The following is a 9702-nucleotide window of genomic DNA, read 5'->3' as shown; positions in this document are numbered from 1 at the left end:
ACATCTGTTAACATATGTCACCCGCAGAACTGCCACATGTTCGCACACCGGGGGGTCGGGAAGAGGAACAGAACATGGAGCGGATCCTCCAGGCAAAGGGGAACTTAGGAGAGGGCCTGAGATCAACTGAGATGTCGCGACAAAGGCCCCAGTGCTGCCCCCACGCTGGGAAAGTGGGTCCAAGAGTCCCCAGAAAGACGGAGGTTTGACGTCGCACTCTCCATGCACCCGATCACCCGGCGGTCGCTGCCACTCACCCTCCTGGGGCTTCCGTGGCCATCTGGGCAGCTCTGGGAGGTCCTGCAGGTCCCCGTCACTGCCCCCCGGAATGTTCTGACCCGCTGGTTGCTGAGGTGGGGCTAGAGGAAGGCTGGGCGGAGCAGGCTTCCTTGTGGCCCCAGGGCTGGTGAGGGGTGTGCTCTGTGTGACCTGTGCTCTCCTGGGATGGTGGCTGGCCTGGCCTGGCCTGGCTGCACCCCGGGCCCCACAGGTGTGGTGGGCGGGCCTGGCGCGGCCCCTGCCCCCGGCACGTGGCCCTCTGGTGGCGGCAGCCATTGAGCCGGCCGGATCCCGGATCTGGTCCTGGCTGTGCGACGCGGGCAAGCCAGTAGATCCTGGGGGTGATTACCTCCCTCACAGGACGGCCTGAGACGCAGATGGGAGAGCACATATGCATGCCTGAGCCCCCTGCATCTCCCGCTGTTAGTTCCTTTCCTCCTCATTGAAGAAGGCGGAGCTTGAGAGTGGCTTTCAGGAGCAGTCTTGGAGAAGAGGCCCCTGTGTCTCCGCAGGAGTGCTGGAGGGCGGGGCTGCTGCAGGGTCCGCATGAGAAGGGCAAACAGCAAGAGCAGGGCGTCCCGGGCCCAGCACTGTGCGCACTGGGGCCCAGCCCGGTCCCCAGAAGCCCGCTGTCCTGATGGGCGGTGGTGACACGCTGCTGGATTCAGGTGGGCCCAGGTTGCGCCCTGTGTCCAGCCTGAGTGGCTGGCTGGGGGCTGGGTCCACCAACAGGGCCTGGGACAGGGCGTGGGGGTTCTTGAGAAGGGCGCACGCAGAGGGCAGGGTACCACAAACAGCGTCAACGCGGTCAACGGTGATGGACATGGGCCAGGAAGCAATGGAAAACTTGCCATCCCCCAGTTCTGCTCCAGGACTTGGCTGACTGTGAATGCTAAATGGCCAGAGATAAAATTCACTGGTTGATGGGGATTTTTAAAGACTCCGCAGGCTTTGTTGTGCCAGCCTGGAGGGGGTGGGCTGCGATGCTGGGGCTCCGTGCACCTGAAGCTTCAGATTAACCCAGGAACCTCTGATAAACCGATTCCTGGGACCCCCCTGCAGAGATCCTGGCTGGGCCAGGCCCTGGGCCTCTGCATTCAAACCGCTTCCCAGATTTGGAGCCTCTGATGTGGACACCTTGGGGGAGGAACCGGGCAAGGAGGGCTTCTCCCCAAAACCTCGTTACCGGGGGCCTGCTGGCAGATGCCACGTCCACCTGCCCAGACTCTGAGCCTTCCCTCCTCTTGCTCTGAAAACCCAGCCAGGTTTAACCTCTAGTGAGGAGAAAGGGGAACCCTGCTCTACTGTCGGGGGAATGCAGTTTGGCGCAGCCACTGTGGGAAACAGTATGGAGATTCCTCAAAAGACTAAAAATAGACTTACCCTATGACCCAGCAATCCCACTCCTGGGCATATATCCAGAGGGAACCTTAATTCAAAAAGACACCTGCACCCCAGTGTTCATAGCAGCACTATTTACAACAGCCAAGACATGGAAACAGCCTAAATGTCCATCAACAGATGGCTGGATAAAGAAGCTGTGTTATATTTATACAATGGAATATTACTCAGCCATAAAAATGATAAAATAATGCCATTTGCAGCAACATGGATGGACCTGGAGATTGTCATTCTAAGTGAAGTAAGCCAGAAAGAGAAAGAAGAATACCATATGAGATCACTCATATGTGGACTCAAAAAAAAAAAAAAAAACCAAAAATGAACTTATTTACAAAACAGAAACAGACTCACAGACGTAGAAAACAAACTTATGGTTACCGGTAGGGGGAAGGGGTCAGAAGGGATAATTTGGGAGTTTGAGATTTGCAGATACTGACTGATACGTATAAAATAGATAAACAACAAGTTTCTTCTGTACAGCACAGGGAACTATATTCAATATCTTGTAGTAACTTACGGTGAAAAGGAATATGAAAGTGAATCTATGTATGTGTGTTCATGTACGACTGAAGCATGTGCTGTGCACCAGAAGTAAACTGACTGTACTTCAATAAAAAAATATATACAACCACACCCCCAAACAAGAAACAAGCCTCCACAGAGGCTGACCTCCCCTCCGCCAGGGCACTCCAGGTCACGCCTGGGGACACGTGAAGGATGTGACATCCACACGCACATTGGTCAACTTCTGATCACACACGGAGCTGGACGGTGAAGGCAGCCCTCCAGGACGCCGGAGGGACGGCGTGTTCCAGCCTACACGTGTGTGGCAGCCACCCAGAGAACCTGTCCGTCCACTCTCACCCAGGACAAGAAGCCAGAAGGAGCCGGTGCAGGACCGCCCCCTCCTCCGCCCGCACCGGCTCCCTGCCACCGAGACCGGGAAGGCCCCGCCCTCCACAGGTGAGCTCAGGTGAGCCCTTAAGCGGCATCTGTGATGTGGAGCCCGTGGGAGACTTCCAGCCTGAGGAGGCCCCGGGGGCCCTGCGCTTCCCGGCAGCCAGCTTGCCCGGGCCCTCCCCTCCGCAGCCAGCCCCTCGCCCCGCCCCGAGCAGAGAGTGTGTGTGACATTCTCAGTTTCCTTTAAAGCCTGAGACACCAGGTCCCCAAGTGGTGCAGAGATAAGTTTGCTTGCTCAAGCTCAGGATTGCTGTCAGCAGGGACTGGCCAGCTGTCCCGGCCAGCAAGCCCCCGCCAAGGGCTTCAGCCAGCAGACCAGAAAACGCTGCCAGAGGCGTTTTATAACTAGTTCCCTGCACCTGGTTTGATTTCCGTGTGCATCTGCAGCCTCTGCTCAGCCTGACGCTTCTGCTGCCAGTACTAACATCACGGGCAGGTCACAGGTGGGCGGCTTCTCTGCTGCCCTGGCTTTTCTTATGTTTGGCAGGAGACTCGTGTTCTGCCTGGAACGTGGTGTTTCTGTCCACTTACTGATCTCCGCGGGGACACGATTTAGGTAAGGTTAGAAATGCTAGTAAGTTCAGCTTTGAATTCTGGCTCACAAAGGCACCGACCTGACCTTTTCACAGCCGCAGGATGTGGGCCCCAGAGGTGTGCCTCCCTCCTTACACGACGGCCATCTCCCCTGCTGGACGTGAGGACCAGACGGCGCCTCTCGTTTCTCTGGGACGGGCTGTGCCACACTCAGGGGCCACTGGCACGTGTGGGTTGGTTCCTTCCCAGCGGGGCGGGGAGACCTTATTGTGTCTACACGGTTGAATTCAGGACCTTGAGGGCGCTTCTGAAAGGAAGATGCTCACTGCTGAGCGACACGAGCAGGCAAGTGAGAATGATGCTCAGAGGATCCAGGAAGCCATCCCCGGGGAAGGTGACTGCGTCTTCGGGGTCTGACCATCATGGGGGGGGGGGTGGGTGAGGTCCAGGGAGAACAGCTGGATGAAGGTCAAGCAGAAGGCTCGGTCCTTGTCCCTCTGCTCCAGGACGTCTCTCAGTTCAAGGCCCGGGAGCGTGCCGCCAACCTGCGGCCGCCTGCCCACGTGCCTGGGTCCAGCGCAGCCTGTGAGACGTGGGCGCGTTACCCCCGAAAGGGGAAGGGAAAGACCCCAGTTCTTGTCATACTCGAAAGATAAGAATTCAGACGGGAGACAGAGTGTTGCGTCGCCAAAGATTTTAAAGGGTTTGTTAGCAAAGGGGAAGTGCAGCTCCCAGGACGGGAGGCGGGCTGGCCGAGGGCGGGAAAAGCGGGGTCTTCGCTCGCCCCTGAAACGCTTGGTCGGGTTTGTCTGCTTCGCGCACGTCCTCACGCGTGATGCACACAGGAGGGCCCGAGCCGCGGTGCTCATTGTGTCACAGCGAGCTCCGGTCGTGTCCACGTGGGTCCTGCTCCTGCCATGCAGCCGAGGCTGTCGGGTTCTAACCCGACTCCTGCTGGCAGCCATTTGGAGGAAGCAAAGCCCCTTTTCGCTGCAGGCGGGCTCACCGCCGTCTTCCGGGCCCTCCTCCCTCCCCTCCACCTGTCCGCCCGGTGCCCCCACTTGTCTGACCACCTAATAGACGGACTTTGAAGTCACAGCTCAAGGGAACGTGAGGAGCGAGAGCCAGAGACTGCCGTCCGGTCCTGACTCGCCAGACCCGGGCTTGGCCACCGGCGGTTGCTCACACGCTCGATCACCGGTGGACAGAGGTGGTGTCGGCTCCCGTGTGTCGGAGGCTCGCTGCCTTCCGTCCTCACAGCGGCCCTGCGAGCCGGGGTCTTCTCCCCCCCCGCACCCCCCGCAGGGAGGCTCGCCTCGCAGAGGCTGGGAGAGCTGTCCCTGCCCCGTGACCAGGCAGCGGCAGAAGCGGCCCATCGCCTGCAGGCTGGAGGGAATCGCGGCGCGGCAGCCCCACCCCGCACCCAGTCCTTGTGTAAGGCACCGAGGGATGCCCTGGGGACGGGCGTGAAGTCCGCGGGCGGGGAGGGACCCAGGCTCCCAGGGCACGGAGGAGGTGGCTTCCGTGTTCACAGCCCTGTCAGCTAATGTGTAAATCTCCCGAATACGCGGACTGATGGGCAATTTACAGATTCCCTGCCAACGCATGAGGGACGCCCGGAGCGTGCGAGCTGCCCTGGGCCCACGGAGCTGGCGGTGGCAGGGCCAGCATGTAGGAGGCAGAGGCGAACACGTGGCCCCGATGGGCCCCACACCCAGCAGGGCTGACAGCCTGTGGACGGGTCTTCTCGCACGCTGGTCCCGGCGCAGACGAAGGCAACTCAGCGGGCCCACAGAAGGCCCACTTCAGCCGCTCAGGCTGGGACGCCTTAGAGGACAGAGCCCTTCAAGTCACTGTGGGATGCGTGTCGTGCAAGGGCTGGGCCTTGCAGCACCCCCCACCTCGCCCCGCCGCAGGCTGAGTGGCACTGTGAGTGGCGCTGGCGCTCACAAGGGGGCAGGATCCGCAGGGGTTCCCCGAGGGGCCCGTTTGGTGGAAACAACAACACACTGGTCTTTTGCAGGCAGCGCCGGGGGCACATGAGGTTCCCCGAGGCAGAGCGAGTCCCGCACAGACAGAAGAGCATGTGGCTCTGATCGTCCCATCGGCTTCTCTACTGCGTGAAGGGTCCCAGGGTGGCGATCAGGGTTGGTCCCCACCTCCGAGTCCGTCAGGCACCATGCCTGTCTCCTGTGGGTGGGGTGTGCCCGGGCCTTCCCAGAAATGCAGCTACGCTATACGTTCAGGGAGGATCTGGACTCCGCGTCGCTCAGAGCTGTGTCGACCTTCGTCTGTCATCTCAGAAAAGCTCACGACCCGCTGTGATGCCGTGTGCGGGGCTGAGGCACGGAAGCAACACCCGCGGTCGGGCTGCAGCCGCGCCTGCCCGGCCCAGAGATCCCACGTCAAACGCAAGCACCGGAGGACTCGCTCCTGTCCCCTCGGACAGTTACGCGTAGCCTTTTACTATTGAAACAGAGGTCATTGCAGATTCCTTTCCTTCAGGTTTCTCTTAGTTGGATGTTCAGGTAATTCATCTTTTATCTCCACCATCTATCTAGTGCGTTGCTGTAACCACACTACATTATCCAGTTATTTGACTTCAGACAGTAAAGGGGTCAGCACACATATCCGTGATGGAAGGAGAGGGCTGATCAGACCGTCCTGCTGGAAACGGCCCCGCCTCCCTCCGGCAAGCTTCCCGGCTGGAGAGGCAGCAGGCACCGGCGTGGCGCCTGCCCTGGCCTGCCTGGAGGGGCCCTGACCCGACCTCCCAGACACCTCAGGGTTCGTGTGGGCGGCTGATCGCTGAACCTGCGCGTCTGCTCCCCTGGGGCTTTCCAGGGGTGTCTGGAATGTGTGTTGACACAGGGCAGTAAGGTTTCAGGATGAGAAGTGGGAAAGACGGGCTGGCCCGCCCAGCCGGCGTCAGAGGTCTGCTGCATCCTGGGCTCCCGCCAATTTTCAGAAGGAAACCACAAAGGCCCCCCAGAGCCACTTTCTGTCTGGCCCGGGGTCCCTCACGAGGAGCAGGCTGGTCTCTCCCAGCCACCCAGCCTGCGCGAGGGCTTCAGTTTCCTCGCGGCAGGTGTGGAAGGAGCCTGGCTTCTCCGTTGGCTCCACGACCGGCTTTGAGCACAGCCGGACGGGGTTCCCTCCCAGGAGCCCCCGTTGCCGGACATCCTGTCTTGGGTTGTGTGAGCGCTGGCAGGTCTGGTGAACAGTGGGGAAGGAGCAGGCCTGTTCACTTAGAGCCCCACCACGTCCTTGCTCTGGAGTCGAGCCGGGGGAGTGCGGGCCACCGCTGGCCACCGCGCAGCCTGCTTGTTCTGGGGAAAGCTGAGGTGAAGTGTGTCTGCGCCTGTGTGCACACGTGCTGTGTGGACACACGTGTGGGAATGTGCACGCGTGCTGGCGTGCGTGATTGTACACATGCGCACGTGTGCGCGCGTACGGAGGGTCACAGAGGGCTGGGATGAGCAGGCCAGGCCGCCAGGGGCCCTTGATGGCAATGCAGCGAGGCAGCAGGACCCCGAGACGCGGCTGCAGCCCCAGAGGCTCCGGGAGGCCTCCGTCTGTGTCTCCAAGGGCGCCTTCTGCCAGGCCTGTGGGCACATGCCCTGCTCCCGTTTGATACACAGTTTGGAGCAAATGCGACTTGACACGTTCCTGGGTGGGTTTTCAGCTCCCCAGGCCTGACCAGGGACAAGCCCGCTCAGCAAGGGTGGCCCAGCGGTGAGCCGCGCTGAGACCCCGGCTTTCTGGGCGTGGACCCCTTCCTCGGCGCGCACAGGCTGGGGCTGTGGACTGGGGTTTCCCGGCTGTGTGTACACACACCACCCCAGTGAAGTCTGGATGACACCCTGCAGCACATGCGTTAACATTTTGTACTGAAACTGAGCGGGTAAGTCAAGCCTCGCCTCCGCCCGCTCAGGCTGAACTTTGCCTGCAAATGCGTTACGAAAAGATGTTCAGTTCTCAGAGCTTCTTGGATTTCAAATGACTGATAAGGAATCACAGAGCTGCAAAAATAAACAAACCCCGCCGACCCTGAGACTTGAAAGTCAGACGTGCGTTGTGCCAGCGCGCAGTCTGCGTGTGCATGTGTGCGCGCGCGTGTGTGCTCACTCCAGGCCTTGGGATGGTGGTGAGGTCAAAAGCCACCCTGAGCTCAGCCCCCTCCTCGGGGCCCTGCGTAAAGCCGCCCAGCTGCCGCCCGTGGCTGCAGCAGCAGATGGTCCCTTGCCCTTGGGCGGGGAGGACGGGGGGCAGGGAGGCCGGAGCTGGTAGCTCCCTGCTCTCAGATGCCAGCCGCCTCCCCTCCTCCCCACTCACTTTCCTCAGCCAAGAGCAAGAGCGCCAGAACCCCTCAGTCGCTGAGAAGGGACCTGGATGGGGGAGGCGCCTCAGGTGGGAGGGAGGGAGACCTGAGGACATGCTGTGGCTGCTGTCAGGGAAGGAGGGCGAGGAGTGGGAGCCCCGGGGACAGCCGGGTGGTGGATGGTCCGGTTGATAATCTGTGGGCAGGGTGGGGGAGGGTGGGTGTGCCCACAGGCCAGCAGGACGGCGGCCCGGCCCCTGCTGCGTTTAGCAGGAACCCCCCGCCTAAGGCCAGCTTCAGGAGCAGTGCCGGCACTTAGGGTGCCCTTAGCATGCGTCTGCGTGGGGGCCAGCAGTGTCTGGGGCCAGAGGAAGGGTAGCTCATTGGTCACAACGTCATACGGTGCTTGCCCCCTGCAGCCCCCAGACTGCTTCGCCCTCTCAGTAGAGCAGGGGTGCCCTGGCCAGCCCCCTCGGGCTCTCATGGAAGCCGTGCGCCGTGACGGGGTGTCCTCGAGGGGGAAGCTGCCCTCCATGCGGGGCCAGGGTGGGGCGGCAAGGAGAGCCCAAAGGCGGGGGCTGCACTGTGTCACCAGGGGTCGTGTCACATGGATGCCAGGCTGGTCCTCCATCCTAAGCAGGGGCTGCAAGGCCTCTGACGTTGCCTGTGACAACCCACGGTCCTGGTCACAGGTCTCGGAATTGCCCAAGGCCCAGTGACTCTGAGACGGGGTTTCCCACACGTCACACAGATGGGCCTAGAGCTGCCTTTCAGTCAGCGTAAACACAAGTAATGAGATGTGCTGTTTCCGCACACACTGAAGTACATCGCGAGCATCACTGATTCTACGGACACGGAGGAGGCAGAGGCACCTGGGGTTGGAAAGTTACCTCTGAAGGGGGGACGCTGAGGAAGAAGCTCTGGGTTGCTGACTCCCTTGTGAGCACAGAAGGAATTCTGAGGGGAGTGGTTTCCTACCAGAAAGACTCACTGGCCGGAATCAAGGGTTTAGAAGCTGCTTATCGTGCCTTCTTTTTTCTAGTTGGAGGTTAAAAAAAAGAACTTTAAAAATAATTCTGGAATACACTGTACATACAAAAGAGTATGTCTATGTCTACCTCATACGGCCATTAGAAAGAACAAAAACGAAAAAAGACACACCCCTGGGCGGGGCCCAGGTACACAGTCGGAAGTGATGCCGTCAACCTGGGTCCTGCTAATCACTATTGCATCTTGTTTTACTGTGTACAGAAGAGTCGCTCAGCAACAGAGCGGTCAATTTTGTCAGTCTTTGAACTTTTAGAAATAAAATCAAATTGTATAAATTCTGTGACTTGCTTTGCATCTACTCATGAGAGTCATGCACATTGAGTCATTGACCTGTTGCTCAATCATTTTCACTGCTGCGTAGTACTCCACGGTGGGAATGATTTAGGTTATTTCCAGGCTTTTGCTATTGCAAATGATGCCCATCGGCATGTCCCTTAAAGGCGCAGATCCCAGAGTGTGACTGCTTTGGTTCAGATCCTGGTTCCCAGTTCCCATTTATGTGACCCTGAATAAGTCAGTTTACCCTCAGTGCTTCAGTTTCCACTCCTGTAAAATGCAGATAATAATAGTATGTGCATTGGAAGGCTGTAAGGAGGATCAAGGGAGCCAATTTAGCTAAAGCACTTAAAATGGCACCTGGCATGGGCTCATTTTAAAGATTAGATGAAGATGGTGGTGATGATGGTGATGGTGAAAATGGTGATGGTGGTGGTGGTGATGGTGATGATGACTGTGCTGGTGAAAATGGCGGGGATGATGGTGGTGATGATGATGAAGATGGTGATCATGATGGTGATGTGGTGGTGATGATGGTGGATGGTGCTGGTTGTGGTAATGATGGTGAAGACGGTGATGGTGGTGATAATGGTGATCATGATGGTGATGGTGTTGGTGGTGGTGATGATGGTATGGAGGGGATGGTAAAGACAACTCTTTGAACACAGAATGGCCCCATCAGTCTGCCCCTGCAGCTGTGTCTTGATAAGAGGTTAGGCAGTGAATTTAAACAGGAATACTTCTTGCCCTGAAGACATACCTTCAAAGCCAAAGGGTTCTGGGTGAATCTGGCCTCCAGGTGCTGTCCTGGGAGCTGCCACCCCCTCACCAAGGGCAGAGGGTGTAGGGGCCACACGCTGGCATTATCACCCCACCCACTC

At 58.9% G+C, this 9702-nt stretch overlaps 1 protein-coding gene across 10 annotated transcripts; it reads left to right on the top strand.

Moving 5' to 3' along the window:
- The first annotated feature begins 2276 nt into the window (after positions 1-2276).
- LOC116660765 lies at positions 2277-8738 on the top strand. 10 transcript variants are annotated; one of them, XM_032470901.1, is made up of 6 exons: positions 2277-2643; positions 3128-3196; positions 3466-3568; positions 4255-4608; positions 4765-5103; positions 5198-8738. In XM_032470901.1, exons 3-6 carry the CDS (start codon positions 3530-3532, stop codon positions 5645-5647), a joined length of 1182 nt encoding a protein of 393 aa, XP_032326792.1. In that variant the 5' UTR covers positions 2277-2643; positions 3128-3196; positions 3466-3529; the 3' UTR covers positions 5648-8738. The 10 variants fall into 10 exon arrangements, 9 of the variants coding, with proteins under 9 accessions (XP_032326792.1, XP_032326791.1, XP_032326789.1 ...); XM_032470900.1 differs by having other exon boundaries at positions 3270-3568; XM_032470898.1 differs by having other exon boundaries at positions 2277-2653.
- The last annotated feature ends 964 nt before the right edge of the window (positions 8739-9702 follow it).

Source organism: Camelus ferus, chromosome 31 (genome assembly GCF_009834535.1).
Source record: "Camelus ferus isolate YT-003-E chromosome 31, BCGSAC_Cfer_1.0, whole genome shotgun sequence".
Taxonomy (NCBI): domain Eukaryota; kingdom Metazoa; phylum Chordata; class Mammalia; order Artiodactyla; family Camelidae; genus Camelus; species Camelus ferus.
Note: the sequence above shows the minus strand (reverse complement) of the source record. Positions and strands in the feature narration are given on the sequence as shown.

Coding starts and splice junctions, on each gene's coding strand:
- LOC116660765 (XM_032470894.1), top strand. CDS start 3,209: ATGCTAGTAAGTTCAGCTTTGAATTCTGGCTCACAAAGGCACCGACCT. Junction 4,609..4,764: donor ACCCCGCACCCAGTCCTTGT/GTAAGGCACCGA, acceptor GGCAATTTACAG/ATTCCCTGCCAACGCATGAG. Junction 5,104..5,197: donor GCCGCAGGCTGAGTGGCACT/GTGAGTGGCGCT, acceptor GGTCTTTTGCAG/GCAGCGCCGGGGGCACATGA.